We start from the raw sequence: 26,401 nt of genomic DNA on the forward strand, positions 1-26,401 counted from the left end.
GGGGTGGGGGGGACAGCCAAGGTGTCCTGCCCACAGCAGCTACACCATGCGGCACCTGCAGCTCTATTTCACCTGAGACAACAAAATCTTCCCTCTAACCTTCTTTTGGAAAGAAGGGGAAAATACCACCAAGATATGTATTTTCTTTCCTTACCTATTTGTTCTTGAATTTTTGCCTTCTAGATAATAAAGTTGTTAGAACCAGAAAGTTTCTTTTATTACTTCTAGTTAAATTCTCAGTCTCAGGCTGGCCTCCTTGGCCCCTTCAACAATCTCATACACTTATACATCACAGTGAAAGCTGGGAACATAAACTCATTCTCTTGACCCAAGGAAATCATGTTCATACAGTCATTGCTACTTACAATGGGGTGGGGGGATTTCATAGCATCAAGACAATGTAGGATAATTACCCCCAGTCCCTTGTCTGTGTGGCCTATTGAGAGGTGGTTTTCTATTTCTACCTTATTAGCACCTTGAAGTTAGTCTTTTTCTGACATAATTTGAAAACAATAAAAAATGTATTTATACAACTTGGCAATGTATAAATGTATTTATACATCTCTGCATTGAAGATGAATTTGGCCTTGTGAAAAGCAACATTTACCATTTACCATTGTAAATTACACATTATACATTTACCATTGTGAAAAGCAACAGGTGCTTTTTGCTACATGGCATTTGGGAGAAAAAAGACAAAACTTTCTGTCTCCCTCTCCAACTTGAGTCCTCTCTCCTGGTGAGATTCCCCCCTAAATGCTGTTGGGAAAGTTCCCTGATCCCACTGGCGGGCAGTCCGCACAGGGTGGGGGTGGGTAGCAGCAGTGGGAAACTACGTGGAGTGGAGTTTTGGTGGAGACAAGACTTTGTATTAAGGGAGGTCATTATAAGCTCTAATATGGAGTCTTAACGGAAGAAGAGACGAGTGTCAGTGGGAGCTGGAGGGGAGAGGAGTGAAGGGCTGAGCGGAGTCCTTGCTCGCATCCACCATGATCTGCGGGTGAAGCACCTTACATCGCTGGGCCTTACTTTCCTGATCAGCACAACAAAGGGATCCATATGGATAATCTCTAAGGGCCCTTCATCTTTAATGTTTTTTTGATATTAAACATTTGGACAAAATTTTGGTTACTAGAGCAAGATAGGTAGTTTGACCTGAAGAAAGCTTCTTCATTCATTTTTAAAACCAGCCATAAAGTCAAGTGTAATACACTCTTCTTCTCTTGTAGGTAAAGATACAATATCTTTAGCCAGAAACATTTTGAAAGAGTCTTATAAGAGCCCCTGGCCAGGCCCTGTATGCATGGCGGCCTCTGACGGGGAATACTGAGAGAGGACAGTGCTGAGGGCTCTGCTGGGAGTTCAGTGTTTTTTGGGTTATCTTTCCACTTGAGGAAGAATCTCCTTCCACACATGCAGAGCTTTTATGAGTAGCTGATGATTAAAATGAGCCGGGGGAGACCAGACATGTGATTATAAATAACACTGAAATTGTCAAGGTGTAGTTTCCAGGAACTCATCTCTCTTCAGCCGATTTCCTTGTAGACAATTTTGCTTCCTCAGTGCCTGGCGCTTATTAAAGATTCCATACTGTATTTGCCTATGGTTGAATACTCCTGAGGTAGTTTCTCTTTCTCTGCGTTTGTCATTTTTTCTTGTCCTATTAAGTATCTATATTTCATAGTGCAATTCACCAAAGCTTTTGTCATAATTTTGAAGCTGAAGTAAAATTCTTCAGTAATAGGTGTAATTTCCATCAAGCGATTGCTTTCTTTTTCTTACTGTTAGAACTCTGCACTTGACGTGAAAAGGTTGCTGGCCGTGGATAAAGCCCTCTGGTTTGGAAGGATGAATCAAAATGGTGAAGGCAATTTAAGGGCTTTCTTTTTGCCACACAAGCTTATCAGAAGCCTATTTTCTCTGGCAGGCCCTCCCAGCCCATTTCTCCTGGGCCCACAGGGAGGAAATTACCATGGAACTGCATAGGCATGGACATTTTCCTTAGGCCTAGCCAACATAAAAAGAATATTTAAAGCTGTTTAGTCTATGACTAGATCTTGGGAAAGCAAAACCAAGCTGTGTTGGTTCTCTCTATATTTTTATATAATAACTGAGTAAGTCTTCCTCCCATTTCTCCTCCTCTATCCTTCCTCTGTGCTAGCTGCCAAGCTGTGGCAACCCAGTCATTCATTCATTCAACAAATACTTACTGAGAATTAATCATTGAGCAGGCACTAAGGATTCATCACCGAACAAGACATGAAAAAATATCCTGCCTTTATGGAGCTCATATTGTAGTGAGGGGAGGGCTTAAAAATAAGCAAATAAAAGTAAGATGGGGAGACGGAGTCAAGGAGAAAAACGAGGATGGAAGGGGTGTAGGAAATGCCAAGGGCAGGAAGGGAGCTTAGTTTTAACCAGCATGTTCAGGACTAACATCATCAAAATGATGGCTAAGGATCAGAGACCTAAAGCAGATCAGGAAATAAGATGAATAGGTAACCCAGATAAGAGTTTTGGCCCAAGTAAGTGGAAGCGTGGAGTTGTCATTTATTGAGAAGGGAAAGGCTGAAGCGAGACATCCAGAGTTCAGTGCTGACATATTAAGGGTGAGACACCTGGTAAACATTCAAATGGAGGTATCAGCAGGCAACAGGGAATCTGGAGTACAGAGGACAGGTCCAAATATTATTTATAATAGAAAAAAAAATTTCAAAATAAAATAAATATTCCTATCATCATTAAAAATGATTCTTAAAATTTTTCTAGGTGTTATGAGAATATGCATATATTAAAGCAAGTAAAAAAACAGGATAGGGGCCACAACATATGAAAAAAAATGACAAGTGAGGTAAACATGTGATTTAACATATTCAAAGTATATATGCAAAAGTATTAACAATACTTCTTTCTGGATGGTGGGACTGTGAGTGAACTCCTTTTCTTCCTACATTCTGTGTTTTCTACAAATAGCACGCGCTGCATTTAGTCTTCACGAGGGTTACTAAAAAAAATAGGCATCTGGCCTGGAACTAGGAAAAAGGTCTAAGTTTAAGCTATTGTAAAATAAATTACAAGTCATGGTTTTCCACTTTGCCTATTAGAATTACCTGGAGTTTTTAAAACACTATAATGGGGATTTCCTTGTAATGATGGTTAAGTCTCCTTATCTGCTTTTACTAAGAGGAAGAGAAAGTGTGATCTTCAAATTATCTGTAAGTAGAGGAAACAAAGCAAAACAAATTCCAACAAAGTACCCACAGCTGGCCTGCCGCAGCCACTGCAAACCAATGGACAGGTGCAGCAGTGGTCAAAGGTAAGTTTGCAAATCTAAGCGTCCATCAACAGGTCAACGGATGCACAAAGTGTGGTACATATGAAATCCTGCCATTTGCGACAACATGGATGGACCTGGAGGGTATTATGCTAAATGAAAAAAGTTGGACAGAAATAAGAGTAATTGGAAAATCCTGGAAAAAAGGGGGTGGGGTAGGGTGGGGGGATGTGGAGGGACCAGGAAACACTGAGGAGAAAAACAGGCAAAACCCTCAAAACAGAAAGTGAAAGAATATATACAAAAATAATGAACACAGGAGATTTTGTAGCTTATAGCCATGGCCCCAGAGAAGGGTGCTTGAAAGGGTGCAGGATGAGAGGGGCCACCTTAGAGCACCCCTGCTTATGGGGAGAACTGGGTATGGAGAAGAGGGTGTTCCTGGGAGACAGGCAGTGAAGGGAGAGAGGAAAAGGAGGGGCAAACGAAGGTTCCTCACAAAACAGGAATGAGATACACCTCGTGCTGCCCTACCACCACTATCCATGACAGAACCTGAATTGGAAGGGAGCACAGATGAAGTGTGCCCCAGACTGGGCACCCTGCCCATGAAAGGAACAGGTCAGAAAAAAGCAGACCATTTCCACAGACAACGATTATAAAAACTCAGAAGTTGTAAATCAGTTCCTCTGCTGGGGAAGTGCGCCCCATAAAACCACCACAAAGTTGAAGAAGACTGTAGCACAGCTCTCAAGGTTAATTAAATATTCCCCAATATGCATTTGCAAATACAGAAAATACTCTGACCCAGAATACAAGAAATAAGTACAGAAATCAAGAAACTAACTGGGAAGACGTGAAATGAGAGCGGGTATCACGGAAGTAAGAGGAAAGTCACAGGAACTTGTCAGTAATGTCGAGCAGATCGCAAGGTGCTCCAAGGGAAATGGTCCAAATAAAGCCTTAATGAAGGGTAAGGAATAAAAGAAGGAACACAATGGAGAGAATGAAATGAAGTAAAGAAAATAAAAAGGATCAGAGAGAAGGAGGTTGACATGCAAACGGTGAAGGAGGCCCCATGTTCACAGTGGTGTCTCTGAGGAAGAAAATCAAAATAATGGAACAGAGTATGAGACTCAAATGCAAGAAAAAGTACTAGAAATAAAAGAACTACATCTCCACATTGAATGAGCCACAGAGTGGGGGTGGGTACCTTGGAAAATGGACCAGGAATAACTGATTCGTAGACCTTCAGGCAAAAAATGAAAAAACATGGAAAAAAAAGTAGATTGGTCTCAGATTTCTCAAAAATAACTTACAAAGCATGGAAACAGGGGAGCAGCATTTTCAAGAAACTTGGAAAGACAAGCTGCCCTTCCAGTCTGAAGGTCATAGAAAATCAGCTTTGAAAGTGTCAGAACCCCAGATGCTGTGCCAAGGAATTCACTGGAGGGTGCAGGTGGCCCAGCCAAAGGCAGCAAAGGGCTGAAGGGAAGCGTTGCATGTATCCTACTGTGGGTAACTAACAGGGTAGGTCAGGGGTTGAGGAAAAGTATGGAAACATTTATGTATGGTTAAAGTAGAACAAAATACACCTGAAAAAATGGGACAAGGGAGAGAACAGGAGGCAAGTAGAGTAGGACCACTAACTGATGTGAAGGTGGTACCATTTGGAAAAGACTGTAAAAGGTGAAGAAAAAAGGGATTAAGAGTACAAAAATCATTAGTACAAAAGTAATTGCTAGAGTAGAAACACAATGCTTTGTGTAAACCACACACACACGCACACACACTGCCAAGAGCCCTTTCCCCGTAGACTCTGAAAATATAATACACTCAGTAATTACAGCATGAATATGATCGAATGGAGAGCAAACATAGTCATATAATAAAACTGAATGGGCCTAAGTTGCCTGTTAAAAGATTTCAAATTGGCTCATACAGCAAAAACCCAACTCTGTGCTGCTGTGGATAAAGTGAAGGTTCCTGTGGCCAGGATTCTCACCTGGCCCTGGTTGGCTAGCTCACTACACACATGTGGGCATACTGACTCTATGTAAAGAGCTCTGCCCAGTGCTCTGGGCTGCACAGTTGCAGGAGAGCAGAGGCTGGAGTGTTTGCAGTGCCGAGGACAGAGACTGAGATGGCTGCGGGGGCGGAGAGGCCCAGAGGCAGAGACCGTTTGCTGCATGCAGACTTGCTGAGTGGACGGGATTGTAGTGATTGACTTGCCACCATGGGAATAAAGTTGCGTATAAACCTTTTCATCACAAGAACGTTCCACTGTCACTTTTCAGTCTCATTGAAAACAGTGAACTTGCCTGGGGCTGAAACCCACTGGCAAGATAGCTGTATATGAGACACACTTAAAACGTAGTGATTGACAAAGTTAAAAATTAAGGGATGGACAAAGATTTACAAGGCAAATATAAACAAGACAGCAAGGGTTGCGATTCTGATAGAATTCAAGCCCAAAACAGAAGACACAAACAGAAAATTCAGAGATATAAAATGGCACTTGAGCACAAGCACATGAAAAAATATCCAACTTTGCTTATAAAATAAATACAAATTAAAACTACATCAGGTTGGCCAGCCCAAACTCACACACCATCTCACTGATTTTTGGGATGATCACTATTGTTACAGTTTTATTTGGTAACACATCATTCAGTCTTGCGTAAATTACCTGTTGATTAATCCTCAGACCATTGGGAGAATCCTTTCAATATACCTCAGTTTGAGAACCAAGATTATAATGCATTATCCTTTTTCATAATTTATATCTATCACCTATCAATCTATCATCTATTCTATCATCTTTGCTTTAAAATTTTTCATTAGCTCTGAAATGATCAAAGATAAAGCTTGCAGTTACTGTGAATAAAGGCTGCCTGGGAGAAAGTCCAGGTTCACTTTATGGGTGTTACTGGAAAGGTAGTTACGTTAGGGCTAATCTCCCCATTAGCCAGCTGTCTTTGGGTCAGGTAAAGTGGAACTCTAGCAAACATACACATATATGAACTGCCATGCTATGCATCTTCCTACAGCAGTCAGGCCTACATGCCCTTAACAGGGCGAGGGAGATGACTATTTTGTTCTCATGAAAACAGGATACACTCAGAGGAGTCTTAAGTGTTGGTTCATACAGCATAGTGACATGATGAAATGAGTTTGATTAGCTTTCTGTATATGTTTCAGTTTGAAAGGTTGCAATGTAAAGGTAAAACGTGAAGGCTGATGTTCCTGTTCACTGATAGTAGCAAGCACAATACATCAGGAACACCAGGGTCAATGTGTTTTCACACCTTTGGATAGGCTTCTGCAATTAAAAGCAAGTTCCGTGTGAGAATGGTTTCAGGGTTCTCAAGTGGGGGTGATTTTGTGCCCTTTAGGGACATCTGGCACTGTCTGGAAACATTTTTGGCCATCACAACTTCTGATGAGAACTGCTCCTGGTGTCCCACAGGTGGAGTCCAGGAAAGCTGCTGAGCATCCCGCAGTGCTCAGCGAGCCCCCACAGAACAAAGAATTGTTGCAACAGAATATCAGTAGTGCCAGGGCTCAGAAACTCTGCTTTAGTTGTGACTATCAGCAGGTTGTAATTCGTTTCCTGTAACTTCTCTCTTCATATCTTATTTGGGAATGCCTCTGTGTCTCCTCCCCACCCCTCCCACAGCCACCCAGTTCATGGTAAGATCCAATGCCCAATTTGATGGTATTAGGAGGTGGGGCCTTGAGGTGCTGATTAGGTTTTACGGGTCCTCATGAATGGGGTTAGTGCCTTTGTAGAGAGGTTCTGTACCTGTGAGGAGGCAAGCGTGCAACCTGGAAGCAGCCCTCACCTGAGCCTTGCTGGCACCCTGATCCTGGGCAGAAACTTGCTTAGAAGCCATCCAGCCTATGGTATTTTATTACAGCAGCCCGAATTTACTATGACAGTGATCGCCTTGAGAACCATGATATGGCAGCACCTACTCTGGACCGAGTAAAAACTGAATGAGGTCCAGTATTTTACTAGCACTGGGAGATCCATGTTGGCCCCAATTTCCTACTCAGACTTGCAACTAAGATGTAACAGGTGTGGATGTCCAACATCAGATTACATGAGGTTTCTTGCCAGTCATGGAATCACTCACAGTGGCTCAATGGCACTCCTCCAAGAATGTATTTATTTACATGAAAACATTATTTTGTACAAATTGAAGACAAATCTTAAGAGAAGAGCTTGTCCAGGCAGGCCTTCCTCATTCCTGGACGCCTTCCCATTCCCTTTCATCTTGTTTTGCAATCAGAAATAAACTGTTTAGACTGGCTAAGGAAAACTGAATCTGCCCCTTTTTCTCCCACCCAAAATTACTTTGAATATTTAATGTCCTCACTCATCCTTCAAAGAAAACTCTTGCCAAGGGTGATTTTATTTAATTTATTTATTTAATACAGTGTAGAAAGCTATCATGGTCATAAGCAATGATTCTGTATGATCATTCTGCAGAAAATTTTTTGGGAGAATTCTTGGTAATTTGAGACCAGCAGAGCACTCCCCACCCCTCCCCACCCCACTGCTGTAAAAGTGCTTACAATGAACAGGGATTTTCTTTATCAAAAATCCAAAGGGACATGGACAGAAAAGGTTTCAATTCTCAATGCCTAATGTGTGCACATAAAACAGGCACAAAGAAATAAACATGTATCCTCAAAATTCCTATATCACAAATATAGCAGAAGCAGCAATCTGTACAGTAAAATGCAATCATGGAAAAAAATTCTCTCAATCATTTGGAATACTTAAAAACGTTTAACTTTAAAATGCGTAGTGATCAGGAAAAGAATACTTAGGCAAGAGAAGCAGCTAAACTCCCACGTTCACATGAAGCATCTCCCATCGATTCTTAAAGCATGTTTCAAGTAGGACTTAATTGGGTCACAAACCACAAGAATAATATACAACTGGCTAAGGGGCTACATGATAAATAATCAGGAGAGAATCTATTCATGCACTAGTTTGATACAGCTAAGTTCTTTACAGTACACAAAACCCATTAATGATGTAGTGTAGAGACCAAAATGTAAAGAGAGAGAATACATTACTGATTTGTGTATTAATTCAAGTTCAGGCATCTACTTGTGTTACAGCACAGCTGTCAAAAGGCGATGAGTAAAAAATAAAACAGAAGGGTTTGTTTCTTTCCACGTTATTCTATAAATGAACACCGATGGGTAGTGAAGCAATGGTTCTGCTGTCCAATTTCAGAGGCTGTGGCGGTGGTCTAGTTCTGCATCTGCTCAAAGAATTTGTAAGTTGGGTTTTCATAGCCGTTCTGTTGCATCTTGGAGAGGTGACGCTCCTCTGGGGTCACGGCAGCGTCAACCTGAAAAGCAATGGAAATGAAAAGCAGATGAAAAAATAAATCTGTTAAGAGTGCATTTGGAGAACTGTAAAAAGGGGCATGGTACTCTTTTTTTGCAAGGCTTCAGAACACCCAGTTTTTTTTCTTTACTCCGTGACACTGACAGGTCAGAGCAGAAAGCCGCGCCCACGAGCTACACAGATGCTCCATCCAGCCACCAGGTGGCGCTCAGAAACGTGCCACGCTGCTCTGGCTTGGAAAGTACTCATAGGCTGCTTCCCCAATTTAAGAATAAGTGAATACACATGTAGCTTTATGAACATTTTTTCTTCTTCCCTGTTGGCTCAATAAAGGACGGAAGGCCACCCCACCGATGACTGTTTTACCTGAGATTGTGCTAGTAAGCTAGAAAAAGATCCAAGCGCACCATGGAGAGATTCAGCAAAATATACTGGGTGGCACTTCAATTCAGACTGATTATTTTTCCACGCTTATTTTGTTTCCACTAAATTTACTAGTTGAAGAGAGGCCTGAGAATCTTTTAATTAAAATAGTGATTTATGTACATCAAGGGGCTATTTTAGTTTGGCAAAGAAAAAAGGAAAAACAGAAAGGTCATGTTCTAGATCATAAAAATATTTCCCCCCACTGTGTGCTAAGACTATAAAGGGTGTTCAGCTAAAGGTCTAGAAACAATTCCTCTCTGCTGATATAGTGCTTTATCTCTACAAGCAGGCCAGCAATTGTAAACTTGGGCCCCCACCCCTGCCCAGTGTCACTGAGGACAGAGCCATGGGGGAGCATTTACGCTGCAGGTTCAGCAAGGTGTGCTTGTCCCTCTAATGTGAGGAGTGACTCTATATGGATCTAGTGTATTTGTTGTACCTCTCATAGTGAACAGAGGAGGGGAAGTACTTAACTCTTTGCTAAGTGAATGGAAGCATAGTTTTGTTATTCTTTACAAAATTTCTCTGTAAAACCATTGCAAGATGAAGAGAAGTGACACAAATTTAACCAAAATGGAGAGGCATATTTTCTGTAAAAAGATTAGGATGTACTGTACAGAAGATGGTTTTTCCCTCAAGGGATACTGTCTGTTTGGCACCTGATGAAATTGCGTTCCGCACATCATTTCCTGGATACTGCAGGCCTGTTCCCCACAAATAAGTGCTGCAAAGTGGCATTCAGCTCCTTACACAAAGAGTCCCAACACAGACAATGTGAGATGGTTCTGACCCCACATAGCATTACCCCTAAAGCCAATGAAGGAAAATGCCAGAGAGCAGGTGTATTGGAGCAAAGAGCAAGTCTAGGGGTGGAGCTTGATGTGCCATGACTACACACCCTGGCTAATCCAGCATTCAGAGTAAGACATTAGTGCAGCCTCTATGGGAAACATAGGAGTAACAGCATTCCTCAATAAACTAAAAATAGAACTACCATAAGATTTAGCAATTCCATTTTGGGTATACATCTAAAGAAAATGAAAACACTATCTTGAAAAGATCTCTGCACCCCATGTTCACAGCAGCACTATTTACAACAGCCAAGACATGGGAACAACCTACATGTCCATCAATGGACGCATGGATAAAGAAAGTATGGTTTATATATGCAATTGAGTATTATTCAGCAATAAAGGAGGAAATATTGCCATTTGTGACAACATGGATGGTCCTTGAGGGCATTATGCTAAGTGAAGTAAGTCAGAGAAGGACAAATACCATATGATCTTACTTATATGGAATCTAAAAAAATTAACTTGTAGATACAGAGACTAGATTGGTGGTTTCCCGAGGTGAGGGTGGGAGATGGGTGAAATTGGCCAAAAGATACAAACTTTCACTTATAAGGTAAATAATTCTGGAGATGTACTGTTACCCAGCATACTGTGGTTAACAATACTGTACTGTGTATATGAAAGTTGCTAAGACAGCAAATCTTAACAGTTCTCATCACAAGAAAAAATTTTTAAAATTATGTGAGGTGATGGATATTATCTAAGCCTTCTGTGATAATTATTTTGAAATATAGACATATATCAAATCATAGTGTTGTACAGTTAAAACTAACACAATGTCATATGTCAACTTTATCTCAATAACACAGAATATATCTCGTTTCCCCCATTGTTACTTTGTATGGCCCCACCTCAAGGACTGGCTGACTCCTTTAAGCCTGGTTAAGAGTTGAATTACTAATCCCAAAATAACAGTAATGGGAAAATGTACAGCTCCCTCATGCTGTCCATTATGTGCCCTGATTCTTCAGTTCCCACCTGCAGAACATGCCCATTCTGCTGTCTTGTCAAAGTTGCCAGTGTTCCCTGCAGGTCCTCAGATTCTTCCAAGAACCAGCCTAGGCATTCCACCTGAGAACACACCCTCACCGAGAGGCTGGACTCGGAGGGCGCTGCCCACATGCACGTGCAGCATCGCTGTCCTTATGGGAATCATAACAGGTGTTTTCCCCATCCCTTCCTCTTCCTTTGATCTGCTCTGCTGTCAACAAATGAGGTCACCTTGCTTTCATTACCAACTGTGTCATGGCTTGTCAGTCACAACACCAGCATCAAAGATTAGTGCCAATACCGACATTTCGTTCATTCCCCCAGTCTGTGTGTCAGCTAAGAGCCTGACCGCACGACTGTGCCATTTGTACTTGGGCGTCTTTGCTCTGGGCCACCTCTTAACTGAGATGTCAAACAATGTTGAGGCTGAATAAAACCCTGCTGAAGAGATCAGGCACAAAGTGGCTAAGCTTTTGAGTGGAGAAAAAAACGATGCCACCTGACTATCAGCATGTTGCACTGGCATGTTCTCCAGGGGCCACATCAGTCCTCGCACCAGCACTCAGAGCAGCGGAACACCTGCCACTGTAACAGTTTATCTCCTCTTGAAGGCCAAAGCCAAATGCTTAAGAGAGCCCTGCCAGCAACGCAAGGCTCAGAGCTGGAGTGCGAGGCAGGCATCCAGCTCTCCTGGCTTCTCTTGCCTCCTCCCTCCTTGCTAATCCTCATTGCCCTTTGCTGCTGACAGGGCAGCTCGAGTCTCACCATTCCCGCAGGGAGGCAGCTTGGCCCTTGCACCTCAGATGGCTCAGGGGATGCAGAAGAAGGGGATTATCTTTACAAAATGGTACCAACCCAAGGAGCCCGGGTCCTATCTCCTTATCCGCAATCTACTGAAAGCTAGAGGTGAAACGCTGAGTACTCAGGTCCGTGCACAGTCTATCACTGGAGGGGGAGCCTCTTCTCCCTAGCAGGGCTCCCTGACTGGCCGCTCACAGCTATACTAGTACTGGGGCGAGCCCCACCGAGGGTCCCAACTCCCTCCGGCCCTGGGCATGGACACCTGAGTACTATTTCCCAATCGGAGAGCTGGGGCCGGCTGGAGCCAGTGGTGCTTGTTCTGGAAGGAACAGTAGAACAATGAAGTTGGGCACAGAATCCCCATTGACCCAGCAGGCAAAACATGGCCGTCACTGGCTGAAATGAAAACACACACACACACACCCCACGTCTGAATTTTCCTTCTCTAGCCTTTCTCAATTAGATGGCTGCAATGACTGAACTGAAGCCTGCATATGGCCCTCAGGGTGCTGGGCTGTATCTTCATGGATGACCTTGGGGCCCCCTGCACTGCACCGCACCACAGCTTGGCTTCAGCTGGTTCCACACAGTAGAGAGCTGAGCCAAACCTGATTTGCCTGTCCTAACACAGCTTTGAGTAAACTTTCAAATATTCTTTGGCAAATGTCCTCTCCCTACTCCTTTCTTCCTGAACTTGACTCGAGTCATTTATTCCTTTACTATATTGAGAGGAATTTACAATTCAATTATCAGACTGTAGAGATAAAAAAATTCTATTTGGGTCTCTTTAGTTTCTAATTCTCCCATATCATATCCTAAATGATAGGCAGTGAAGACCACATTTTACTATGCATAGTAACCAGCAGGATGTGTGATTATCAGTTCCTTTTAACCCACAGCACTGAGGTAGACCAAACAATAGAATCCCACCCTTGGGATTTTCCATTTCTCGTCACAAAGGTGGGCTAGGAAGGAGGGTAAGACAAACTACAGTGTACGTGACAACAATGCTGTGTAAGAACATCATGGGAGCCCGCAGTAAGAGAAGGAAGGTAAAAGCAAAGAGAACAGCTAGCTCTCAAGCCAGTCATTCATCCCTCTGAGTAAACCTTCCAGCGCTGGACTTTTTGCTACTTGATTGTCAGCATATCACCTGTGTACACATTCATTTTTTAAATTACAATTCCATCTCTTTATAAGTAGCTCAATGATGTTTACTGGCTGCATGAAGTAGTTCTCAGGCACGCAGTGGCACTCATTGGCTATACCTTTGTGATCATTTTCAACGCTTTCCTTTGCCCCTCCAATTTCTCCTCCTGTTGTTTGCTTTGAGCCACATGCAGACTTTGAGTCCACCCTCACTTTCCTTACCTTTGCTTCCCAGTTAGCCTGACCATTCTGTCCCCCTTCCCTACAACACCTATGTTAGTGGTCACCAGGGGCCTCCACCCTGGTGGGCCAGCTTCTTGCCAGGAAGAAAGGACCCCTAGGGACATATTTTTATGTCACTAGTATGACAACATATTCACCAGAAAAAGTTACATGCCATAAATCCACAAAAAGCTAAATCAGCAACTTTTCTTATTAAATCATTAATGAGATGACTGGGGGCCAGGGTTGGGGGACGTTTCTAATACTCCATTTGTAAGATCTGTGAAAGGAAAAGTTTTTATATCCTGTAAAGAAGAGGATCTGTGCCCAACTATTCCCTAATTTTTAAAATTGAGACATATCTGACTTAAAGCAATATGTACATTTAAGGTATATGACATGTTAATTTGACACATTTATACATTGTAATAAGACTGCCATTACAGTGATAATTAGCACCTCTATCACATTAGAGAATGATCCTTTCTAGTGGTTAGAATAATTAAGTTCTAGTCTTTTATCAAGTTTGATGATTTTAATATAATACTGTTGTCTATATTCACTATACTGTGTATCAGATCTTATTTGCCAGTGTATCTAGGACTTATTTACTATTCCTTGTAAGTTTGTACCCTTAACATCTGTACTACCCACCACCCATTAAAGATGAGGTCTCCGTTTATCAGTAGTAGAAAGAGCTACAATATGTATTTTCAATATCCAGTGTCCATCAGTTGACATGAACATAGGAGAGTCCCATCTGCTCCTGCGCAGAACCTGGGGCCAGTGGGCTTCGCAAGACCTTATTAAAGGAGAAGTAATGGGGGAAAGATCAGTTCATGCTAGGCTCTGCAGCCACCAGAGACAGTGGGCATGTTGGGAAATAGTATAACTAAGGGTGACTGTCACTGCTGAGGCACAAATGAAGCAGTCTTCTCCTTGGGAAAGTATGGCTAACAGCTTATACAGTGAATCTCTGGGCATAGGGCTACACAAATCATTAAATCAGTATTTATTGCTTCTTTTTAAAGACAAAAACTAGCAACTGATCATTTCTAACTAGTAAAAACTCGTTACTAGGCTCGTTTTTATTTCTACGTCGCTGTGATCTTCGGCAGGAATCTTTCACTCCAAGAACGGGAGATTTCCTGGAGACCAGTGCCTTCATCATCATTTCTTCATGCACTGATGGTGTGAAGTCTGTCCTGTCCTGCAGATTTAGGCCCATCCACCTGGAAATACTCATTTATCTATTTTTGTTCTTATGAAGGAGGGTTACTCATGAACAGAGCAGGTTAGCCAAAGCTGGAAGTAAACCTCTTTGCGGATACTTGAGTGGGAGAGCCTGCTAAGAACATTTGCAGGAGAATCATGTGCATTCAGGGTGCACGCTGGTATGCTCCGAGAGAGGTGGTGCTCCAAAGCCCCACAGCTCCCAGTATCCCCTAGGCCAGGTTAGGGAGCCGGCGTGTCTGGGCTGTGCTGTGCATGTCTCAGTTTAACCCTCGCAGCTAGATGACGGCCTTCTTGAGGGTGGGAAGGTGAGCTGCACCTCAGTGCGGTTCAGGTCCGACAGTGCTCTGCAAAGAGCCTTATGAGGTGGGGCTTATGGGACGGAGGGAGGGGAAGGTCTCGAGAGGGAGCAAGGGATGGTTTCCAGGCTCTTGTCATCATCTTTATTTTCAGGAAGCAGAGGGGAGAGGAAATAAAACAAACACAAAACAAGGTGCGGCTTTCACTGTAGAGAGGTTGCTGGTCGCTCTCTAAAGGCCAGCAGAATCAATCAAGAGAAGAGCTGATTAACTGCCCTCACAGTTTTGCTTCTTCACGGATGCCTTCTGGCTTACGGCCCTAATCCAGTAACACTGGTGTCCTTACAAGGGGAGATTAGGTCAGACATGCAGCAGGGAGACTGAGGAAGACATAGGAAGGGCAGCCAGGAGCCAAGGACAGAGGCCTCCCAAGAAATCAACCCCGCTGACACCTTCACCTCGGACTTCCAGCCCCCAGAGCCCTGAGGAAATAAGCCTCTGTTGGTCAAGCCACTCAGTCTGTGGTTTTTCTAGGGTACAGTGCCCCGAACAAACCAACACGGGCTCTCCGGCCGTTGGCACTAGACAGGCCCTTTGATAAAACAGAGGCAGCCTTGTGGGTAGATCCAGCAGTCCAAGGCAATTAAAACACACCATTATATTAAAAAGTGCTTTTGAATTATTGAAGTATGAAAACACTTGCCCAAACATGGAATTAATATGAAAAAAAAATTTTTAGAGTAGAAGTAGGATAAACTACCACTAGTGATAATACACCTTGAACTGTTTCAAAGGGCACAAGCTCAGAAAAGAGCAGGAGCTCAACCTTGATAACCTGATGAGGCTGTTTTTTTCACATGCTCACACTCAGGCTGGCCAGGCATGCGGCTCTTTTCTGTCTTGCCCTGTTTTCTGGGCCCCTCATTTCACCACTCCTTAGCATGTGCCCACCGGTATGGATGGGGAAAGTAAGGCCCCAAACCATTTCCGTCAGCAGCTCCTTAAAAGTTACTGGAGATTTTAAGTGAACAAAAGGAGGTTTCTGGCTTTGCCACAGATTTATTTAAATTGTCTCTGCCTTTGCATAGTCAAGAATGGTTTGGAGCACATTTCCTTGGTGTTAGGGAGAAGTTGAATGTACTGAAAATAGCTAGCCTTTTCTCTGTTGGAAAAGGCAATGGATAGTAGGAGGGGAAACCTGTACTCTGACCTTGGCCAGACTCAGTTTGACCCTGAGTGAACACTTCTGACTGGGTCTGTTTTCTCACCTACAAAATGAGAAGATAAGTTTGATTGATCATTGAGATCTCTTTCAGCTCTAAAAATTCTATACTTCTCAAGGTGTACTCATTCACTTTCTCAGAGTTTTCTAAAAAATTATATATGCTTTGAGGTTCACTCAATGTACAAATAAGTTCCTTTTATGCATTTAGAGTCACTCAACTTTACTCTAAATACATAAATGAACTTATTTGTACATTTTATTTTCAATATTTTGTATCACAGGTTTGAGAAGCCATATTTGAATCTTGTAGCTATTCTATTTTGTTGGTGTGACACGCTATTTCTGTGCTATACACACTCATGTTACTCCCAGAATGGACTGTGGGGAGAAAGACTTGAGGAAGTGTAACTGTGGAATAATTGTGATCATCAGTTAGTGGGTCTTCTCTCCCTTGCAGTGTGAAAAGACTAACCCCTTGAACCCGAGATATCACAGGTCAAGTGCAGGGTAACAAGTCAAACATCATGAATAACCCTGCATGTTTTGTTCAGCCGTTTTGTATAATGTGATTTTCTATGAAATTTTAAAGGTAAGACTCTTTACTGAAAGTATTATTTGCTATTATCTGTTTTTAGTTAGAGTCAGACTAATAAAAAAAAAATCCAGGAATAAACTTGTTTAGGTTTTTTTTGAAAAAGTAGCCTTCTACTTCCTTTATCATTTTTAACTTTGCTGTCATTTTTTTCTTATAACTGTTTGGGGGTAATCACAATTTATTTAAGCCAGGCATTATCATTACTATTATTTTGATATTTCAAACAAATGATAAGAAGTTGAAGTAATAGCACATAACCCTGGCACTGTGATCTCGGTATTTCATAGTAAAGTCAGAATGAATGAAAACCTAAATAAGAAAATAGCTGCAACTTGAGCATCATGCAGGAATTTGGGTTTTTTTATCCAAAGAAGAGATACTTGGATGACTCCTATGCTAACACCAAGCAGAATTTCCCTCACAGCCTTTCTTTGACTCCCACTTGCAAACACGCAGCCCGGTGTGCCTACCTCCACCACGCCATGATGAATGGACGTGTACTGCTTCTTCTTCAGCATCACCAAGGTGATGACAATCACTGTTGCTATGACAACACCGCCCACCATGAGTCCAATGATGGCACCTTTGTTTGAACCCACATCTTCTGCAAAGAAGACCTTGAAAACAAACCAAGAAAAAGGATTGTAATTACAGGAGGCACTTGGATGAGGAATGTGAAAAGTTCCAGTATATTTAGTATATGTCTTAGGCTATGAGTTTGAGTTGTCACTCCATTATTTGGTGCATACTTGAAAAAAAACCCCAACATTTTACTTACTGACAATGACATTTGTAGTCCATAGTACTATGTACAACATGTGGCTTCCTAGTGGAAGGAAGTCTACTTTCCCCCCATATGTCCCTGGAAAGGCAATATAGAGGCCAAGAGGGACCTGGTGGGACATCTGGTGAGAGGTGGGACAGTCGCACTTGCATCTATCAGAAGTGTAACTGTGGAAGGCACAGATTAGGATTACAAAAAAGGTCCAGTATTTTTCAACTCACAGCAGATTTAAAATTGGGGGGTGGGGCCTGATGCATGACACACTTGGGTGCTTTTCAAAGGTGTAGATGTTCTGATTTTCTTAAAGGGACATTCATACATAGGAATAGGTAAGCATTCTGAAAAGGGAGTTAAACAGAAAAAAAGAGAGACATCTTGTTGCCTACTTCAGCCACAGTAATTCACTAGGACACTAATTAACCTGGAGAAGCATAATGCTTAAAAGACAGTTTTTTCTAAGGGAAGAAGAAGGAGGCAGCAAGATAAGAGTTTTAATAGCCAGACGTAACTCATGCTCTTTCTTCCTATGTTGCCTCCAGAAATGTAGCTAAAAATATTATTCTTGTTTGACTTAAACATAGAAAGAATTTGGAGAACACTGTAAAGGAGAAATTTATTCAATATGATAAATTTATTGCACTACATTCCTTCATATTGTTTATAAGAGCAAGTCACTGTTTTTCAACTTTATCTACCTAAGTGGAATCAAAAGCACACTGCAACTTTTATAATTTTGTTATGTAAGGAGGTAATTTTTTGCCAGATCATCTGGGTAACTACTAAATACATACCACATTTGGTATATATAAAATTAATAAAAAGAGCTCCCTCAATAATTCTTCTAATATAATCTCAAGATACTAAAATGACTGATTTTCATAGCTAAAAGAACATCTTAGCTATCTAAAAATGCAATATAAAATAGAATAAAGCAAACTTCTAAAGGAGTTTCACTCCTATAATTGCAACAAAATTAGAAACTGTTCATAATTATTCCCCTTTCTAAACAACAAATATACTAGCTCAACATATTTATAAAAAGCTAATCATTCATTAGCGAATGATACAATGTAAGGTAATCAGGAATAAATGCAAGTCTGGACATCTTCCCATGTCTTTAAGAAGATACTGTAATTTTATAATATTCATTGCACTAATTATAGTACATTATCTTATCAACTAGTTCAGTAGAGGGAGCTGATTCTCCTAATTGCTGTCGCTACCATTAGTCACTGTCGAATTACAGGAGTCAGTGTAATTGTGGAGATGGGCTTTTATGACACAGGCACCAGAAAATGCTAATCAGGACATTAATCTTCAGCTCTAGCCCCACCAGCTTCCAACTCCTTAGCAGCTGCCCCAGGTTTTTTTCAAACTCTCCAGCATTAGCCAGATCAGGAGTATTCCTGATTCTATACTAATAGACACGGAATTGACATGCTGACGAAATCCATCCTTCAAAAAGCTAAATGTACTTTTACAAAGAAGGCTATGGGAGGTACAATGCAAATCTGAATCACAAGTCAGTTTTGGATTTGCTCCAGTTATTTGGAGTGAAATGAGGCATATACAATGGAGAAATTTCTTTTGTCGGATATTTGGATTTATAGATGTTATTCGTGAATACTGGAAAGATACTCTCCCTTTGAAGAAGTATACATACACACATAATAAACCTCTGAGAGAGAGTTCTTCAAGTATTAATATTGCTATGAGAATTTTATTACTATTTTTTGTTCACGACTTAATGTGCAATAAAATTGTCCTCTTTATTCATTTAACCATCTTACTGTACTTAGTAATGAGATGGAGGAATGCTAACATAATATAGGCTTTGATTTCTCTGAAGCTTTGGTAAAGGATTTCATATAACCACTGCAGCTGCCTGCAAAGGACATGGGTACTTTTTGATGTGCCTGAATTCTAACATTTGGGGGAAAAAGAGGTGATTCCATCTGAAAAGGAGGCTGTTGTCTTCCTTGCCCAACAACGCTGGGGAACATCCTGGCATCTTTATCTTCTGCCTCCACCTACCTCGGCAGAGATGGAAAGACCTTACCCTGGGGGAGAACTTAAACATGGGAGCTGGGGAAAGATGTGAGGGGAGATACAGCAGCCCCGGCAGACAGTTACAAATGTCAGCCTGATCGGCTGTACATGGGGTTCTGTGCAGCTGGGCAGTGTTTGCTCGTGTTCACTGAAGATTTTGATAGTCAAATAAACCTGTTATAAACCTGTTTTCCTAGAAAAGAGAGTGGAAGTTAATTAAAATGGATACTATAATACAGAATAATCCCACTTCAAGCCCTGAGTGGGATTAGCTGCCTTCCAGACATCAAATAATACTAGTAAAGACCCTCTTTTTTTTTCTTCATGTTTTTGTAACAATTTCACATGCAGGTATTTTATTTTTGTTTTTAACTTTTCCTTAATGGGATTTCTGGCACAGGATGAACAAGAGCTAACAGGTCATTTGGTAAGACAAATAGTGGCAGGAAGAGGTAAATTATTTTATGTACCAGTTTTTGATGATGAACTTCGTATCCTGAATCATGTCGGAATTCTGCATCCATCTTCACCTCTGAGATCTCTTCCGTCTTGATATTTGTCAATCCTGAACCTGCATTATATCATAAGTATCAATCATAATTAAAATACACAAGGCAGTCAACTCATTTTGTCTATAAACAATAACATTATAATGCAAAGGCTACCGAAACCTTCTTTCTAAGCCTAGAGTTAGAGGAAAATAAGATTAATGACTTTCTTCAAGAAAAATGACACCCTGTATTTAAATCCTTAACCACTACCTATTTTAAACAAAAAGAAAGATTAAAGATTAAAGACATCTAAAGTTAAGGCTTCCACTGCCTTTAAACACATGTTTTAACTTTTTTTTAAGTGGGGAAGAACAGAAGTTAGAAAACCAGCTCGTTGGGAGGCTGGCAAGGATTTATTCCCAGAAATTGTTAGCTTGGTTTAGGTGTTTACTGTTTAGCCTATTACATGTCTTTTTTCATGTGTTCTCATTCCTTCAGTAAAGGCTTTAAAAATAAGCATGAACTACCTGGTAGAACAAAAATGCTACTTTGGTGCTTTGTTCTGATTACAAATAAAATATGTTCATCTATCTATTCAGTGAAGCATTGTAAAAATCATATTATTTAGTTAAGTGATTTAGTTATAGATTCAAAATATAATTGGTTCATCTGCTGAATAAAGAGCTGTAGTACATAATTTTAAAAATGTTTGGTGGAACTAACAGTATTTGTAACTTATGAACTTTTACTTCTCTGTAAATTGCTACATGAGTCTTAACACTATTAAAATGAATTTCATTTTTCAAATAGTAATTTGAAGCTTAAAAATAGAAGTCATTTTCAAAACAAAAAAATTCAAGTATGAAGTATAAAAACCATGTAGTTTCCATGTAGCATTCAAATATTGAAAACCAGAATTTTAGGATGAGAAGGAGTTTTAAAATCATCTCTTCTATAAAATCATCTTCCAGCCCATAAGCAAATTCTCCACTCCTGACTGAAGAGAGAGGAATCTATCAGTTTGCCTCCATTTTCGGGAAGCTTTGACTACAAAAACAGCCTTTCTTACATTAAGCCAAAATCAGGTTCCCTGTAACTTCTACTCTTTGAGCCTGTTCAACACAGAGCAAGTCTAAATCTCCCTCCACAGATCAGACACCTAAGGAGAGGCATCACGTTCCTGATGGCCACGTTCCCAGGTCCATCAGCTCCATGGGACCTAACTTCCTGCTCTTTGTCTAGTCACTCTTACAGTCTCTTCCACAAGGTGCTGTGAAACCTGTCACACACCCTTGCTGAAATTGAAAAGTAAATGTCCACAATTTACAGTGTGCCAGCCTAACAGCAGAGCCTGTAACAAAAAGAAAAGGATAATTTGACAAGACCTGGGGAACCCGTGGTAGTTGTGACAAATCACTGATTTCTTGTCCAACTGCTCACAAACCTTCCATTTAATAACTTACTGAAAATGGACCTACAGTCAATGTTAACCTACACTTGGGAGATCATTAAATTACATTCTCTCCCTTCAGCTTGTCAGAATTGCATTTTCTTATCCCTATCTTGCAAGCTCTTTTCCTGCTTTCCATAGTTCCACAAAGATCATGGAGAGCAGTTCTATGATTTCGCACTCAGGTTCTCTTGGCCTGTGATTCGTCTCGGTCGTAAGGACTTGAACTTGGATACAGAGGCGTGTTAGATTTAAAATGCATCCACAAATATGTTAGTACTCCCGTATTCAAGAGGTGGGATTTAATTCCCTCACCTTGAGTGTGGACTGGATGTACTGACTTGCTTCTAATGAACAGAATATGCAGAAGTGAGAGGTCTGACTTTGGAGACTAAGTAAAAAAAAAAAAGCACTGCAGCTTCTTTCTCTTTTTTTTTTGGATCACCTGGTGTGGGGAAAGCCAGCTTCCATGTTGTGAGGACGCTCACGCAGCCCTATAAAAGGCCCACATGGTGAGGTACTGCTGAGGTCTCCCGCCAGGAACCATGGTGAATGAGCTGTCTTGGAAACAGACCCACCAGCCCCAGTAAAGCTCTACGCCTTCAGATGATGGCAGCTCTGGTGGATGCCTTGATTTGCAACCTCATGAGAGACCCTGAACCACAAGCACCTGGCTAAACAGCACTTCAAATTCTGAGCATTACAGTCATTTTAAGAAACTAAATGCCTGCTGTTTTAAGTTGCTAAGTTATGGGGTTATTTGTCACACAGCAGTAGATAACTAATGCAAGAGACTAGTGCTTTCTTTTCTCATCTGGATCTCCCTAGAGCTTAAATTCCCTTTTATCAAAAGCGCATTCTCTTTAATACAGACAGAAAGGCAGAAGTACACTCCAAATGGGAAAGTTTATCTTCTACCTTTTAAGTGGTCCTGTAAAGGGCTAACCCCTGGCCCCTATCCTAACCCTAACAGCTGCAACTGCAAGGCTCTCTAGTCTTACTTCTTTGATTGAAAATTATTAGCATATTCTCCTATGTTTTAACTCATTCTGACCTCCAATCTTCTTGACATGTTTTTGTTGGGCTGTGACATGAATGCTGTTATTTCTCATTAACGATGTATTTTTATCTTTCTACAAGCCCTTTTAAATCTGAAATGCTTGTATAACCCCAGTCATTTCTTTATATCTCATTCTTTTTCTGTTATCAGGATTTAGCAATACAACAGTTAAAATTATATTTCTGAGATTTTAAGAAAACTCTCTTGAATAGTCTTTTCTTTCAAATTTGTGGGAGCAAATGATTATACCAAAAAAAATAAGTGAAGAATGAGCTCTCCACTCAAAAGTTTAAAAGCCCACACCATTTCTGAAAGGATGCTGAGAATACTTTTGAGGGTTAAAAAAAAAAAAGAAAAGCAAAACTTCAAAATTCATGTAACAAGTCAGAACAGATAAAATTAAGCTCAATTGTTTGTAAGACTCTCAGCAGAAAGAGCTCTTGCTAGTTCATTTCTGCACAGCATGTATAGTCATTTAGTGAAAAGACTTTCTGTACATTAAGCAAATCTCACTGAAGGTGAAGAAAAATTAATAGGCTTCCACATAGGGAAATGTCATCAATAATAAGCTGGTATTGCATGTAATGAAATGTGATAGGTAGATTAAAACAAATTGCAGGAACCTTTGGTTATAGGTTCAACAGACATTGTTTTCTGACTTGTGCTGATTCCATTCTAAGCCTGCATCACAGTGAATGAGGAATGCTGTTCATCTGAGAGGGAAAGGAGACATGGCCTTTGTGAGACCTCTCACGTGGCTTGGGGTCAAGGACCTGGTCTCCTTTATGAGGACTAAGGATAGGTGGTAATCAAATATTATGGGAACAGTAGCTCTCCATCCCTCGTGAAGAGTCTGCTAATGTATTTTTCTTCTTTATTCTGGTCAAATGGTATAACTTACTCTTCAGAGACTGTAGCCAGAGGAGTAGCTCTAATGGCCACTATGTCCAGAAATCACCACTGTGTCATCCACTTGACACTATGTTCTAGAAGTTAAAGTTCCCTGGCTTTTCAGATATGAAAGTTAAGGAGAAGTCATTTTCCTCAGTTGTAATGGTACCAAACCTTTTCTTTAGTTGTCTCAGGATGACAATGTGATTATTCCAAAACAATGCCATCAACTGAATGACATGGTATTACAATCCTGGAAAGGGTTTCTAAGTGTAGAAAATCTAAAGATATAACTCAGTACATTAGACTCAGCATGTAGTCTCACGGAGTGTGATGATGGATGAAACAGAACCAATGCTACCAAACACAGGGGGAACACGGTCCAAATGCTCAGCAGACTCACTGTAAGCCCCAAACTATAGAGCATATATATGTCTTAATCATACCCAGCAAATACAGCTACTCATAACTAGAATCTTCCTCACTTCTTACCTGATCATTTTTCCCATCTAGGCCTTCCTCTCTGGGGGAAACCCAAGCCTTATGCAGTATAAGAAAGGAAGCCTGGCCTAGGCCATTCTCTCATCTGTATAGACTTGTTCCCCCTTCTGTACTGATAGATGTACCCCAAATCTCTCCAAACCTTTCTTGAAGCCCATCTCCAGGTGTGCTCTGGTTAACATACCCCTTGGTCAGTGTTCCATCTGCTCACAGACAGCCTGGTTTACACTTTACATTGCTTTCTATTTTCCTGCCTTTCTAATTCCATCTCAGCTGTCTAAATATGCAAAATGTGTTCCTTCTATTAGACTTCAAGCTCTTGAGGGCAGGGACTTATCATTTAATTTCTTTTGACTCTCTACAGCATTTAGTGCACTGATTGATCTTCATAAAAATGAAATATTGCTATTGTTACAACAGAGACTCTACATGGCTCCTTTTATCTATACAGTATTGCTAACTATTCTCTAGCTTTTCCCTTAAAACACATTGTTTTTGAGAATGTATGAAAAAGTTCTTCTTGCATTTTTTAAAGGAGGGGAAAAAAGATGACTTGAGTGGTGTCACCCCTCCCTGGATATTTCTCAGTCCAGTGTGCCCAATGTAGGAACTTAATAAAATTGGTTGAGAGACTGTTTCTAATTCACACCTTGTTCTTGCGATAAAGAGATAAATAAAATAGGAAGCACTGTGAAAAAAAAAAAGCCTAAGGCAAAAGACCAACCTAAGCTGGTCTCAGCTGCAGTTAGAATGAAAGTAACCCCCAGCCTTGCGTCCCACCAGTGGGCTGAGCAGGATGGGATTGTCAACTGCTGGCCTCTTGATATTTACTTGGGTGACAATGACAATAAGGAAGACATTAGGAGAGCTGAAATTGTGTCTGACTTAGTATAATTTAAGTTCCTCTGAAAAGCCCTACAGACAGAGGTTTATAAAGTCAACAGAATCAGCTGTCAAGATGTGTCACTCCACTGTCTGTACTGCCCTGTTAAACAGCAGAGGCATGAAGAAGCCACAGGCAGACTGAGTTCCCCCGAGTGACTGTGGTTGGGGACAGAAGAGGCTTTTGCTGCACTAGTGGGGAGGGGCAGGTCTGCTCCAGGTCCACTGCTGACTGATTCTGAGCCAGGGACCTCCAAGTGTTAACACCTTCAAGTGAAGTTAATTCCCTGTTCCTTGATTAATGCATGGGGACATTACAAGGATAAAGAAGAAAATAAATATGGGAAGGCATACACTGTTGGGAGTCAAACCTCTCTAGAATATATAGATCAGTCAATTCAGTCATCTTCTCTTTTTGATTCATTGAAAACACTGGCTACTATTAGTTGGGCAAGGTTGTGCACGGAGTCAAAACCAGGCATGTGTGTGGTGCTGTTGTGTGACATTTACAACTAAGTTTGAGACATGGGCTAAGTACAGAGCAAAGGGTGAAAATCTGTTTCTTAATGCTTGGGAAATTATAAAATACAGAAGTGTCTATTTTGGTGTTAATAGGAATTTCAAGTAGTATAAAAAATAAAGGACTTGTATATAAAGCTAGGCATGTACAGCTGTTATGTCATTTTAGCTACTTACGGAGAATAAGAGAAAATGTAAATATTTCTGGACTCTAGAGATATTCTGGTTTTGATACTTTTTAGGAAGTCACATATCCTTGGGGAACTGACTGAAGTCTGAGCGAGTTCAGTTGGAAAGGACCCACGTGGACACCAAACAAGAAAAGAAGGGTAAGGCGTTCACAGCAATAACCTAGTCCCCACCAGATAGCATCTGCATCTGTGTGGGTCTCCATTTTTGAGGACAGAAAGGTCTGTAGAACTCTCTCCACTTAGAAAAAGAGAAAAACAAAAGTTGGAAGGTCTCTCTTTTATTGTTGGAAAAGCTCAGAAAGAAAAAACAGGTTTCTTAATTAGGAACTTGGGAAATGAAGGGTAAGGAAAAGCCAAGGGGAATTTTGAAAAGTTTGGTTTCTACGGTCATTTCAATTCCTATTTCTCAATATCTGCAATTCCGAGGCTAATGAAGAAAGGGAAGGCGTCTGCTCATGCCCAGGTGCAGGATGCTGAGAGGTAGAAGGAAACCGAGTGATACCTGGTCGAGTGGTCAGTCCTCGGTCGGCAGCAGGGCGGGCATCAACAGGCTCAACTGGGCACAGGAAGCAAGATACACGGAAAGCAAACAAGACAAATCAAGATGGTAAGTCAGGCTCCTGAACACAGCGGGGAAAAGCATGTGCAATACACAAGTTATAAAAAAGGAGCAGCTGGAAAAGAACCACAGTGAGTTAATCCTGGGCTCAAGGAATGAGAGGCGTGCTACTTGAAAAGGCTTATCACTACTGATGTGCCAACCCTACTCCTTCGTTTTCTAATAAAAGCACTCACCAGGGTGCACAGTAACAGCAAAGAAGAGCGGCTGGGGAGTGAGCATTTTCCTCTCCATGAGTTTAGACATAGTTTTTTGGCTTTTGATTAGAAATAAAATATATTATACCAAGCCCAGCAGAAAATCTTGGTAAGATAACTCCTTTTTATAAACATCTAATCTTACCTTCTTTTACAGTTGATTAACTACAAAAGGACCCCATTAAATCCCCAGGGAAAACACAAATGTTAATTTATTAGGAGAGCAGAGTTTTACCAAACAATCTGCTATTTAGTGCATCAAGTTTGTTTCTAGTTACAAAGGTAAACGAGAAAAGTCTTTCTCCACTTTTAAGGCTTGTTTCTATTT

At 41.0% G+C, this 26,401-nt stretch overlaps 1 protein-coding gene across 7 annotated transcripts in view; it reads right to left on the minus strand.

The window, feature by feature from the left end:
* Positions 1-7,686: 7,686 nt before the first annotated feature.
* The window catches only part of APP (amyloid beta precursor protein), a 241,096-nt gene continuing 222,381 nt past the window's right edge, over positions 7,687-26,401 (minus strand). For 4 of the 7 annotated variants that reach the window (XM_017650814.3, XM_017650813.3, XM_017650811.3 and 1 more), the window contains 4 exons: positions 25,760-25,813; positions 19,743-19,843; positions 16,910-17,056; positions 7,687-8,646 (listed from right to left, as the gene is read on the minus strand). In XM_017650814.3, the coding sequence (XP_017506303.1) occupies positions 8,545-8,646; positions 16,910-17,056; positions 19,743-19,843; positions 25,760-25,813 (404 nt within the window). In that variant the 3' untranslated portion in view covers positions 7,687-8,544. The remainder of the gene's footprint in view (positions 8,647-16,909; positions 17,057-19,742; positions 19,844-25,759; positions 25,814-26,401) is intronic. The other 3 variants (XM_017650815.3, XM_017650812.3, XM_017650810.3) reach the window with 1 other exon arrangement.

This window comes from Manis javanica, chromosome 3, assembly GCF_040802235.1.
Source record: "Manis javanica isolate MJ-LG chromosome 3, MJ_LKY, whole genome shotgun sequence".
In the NCBI taxonomy this organism is placed as follows: Eukaryota; Metazoa; Chordata; class Mammalia; order Pholidota; family Manidae; genus Manis; species Manis javanica.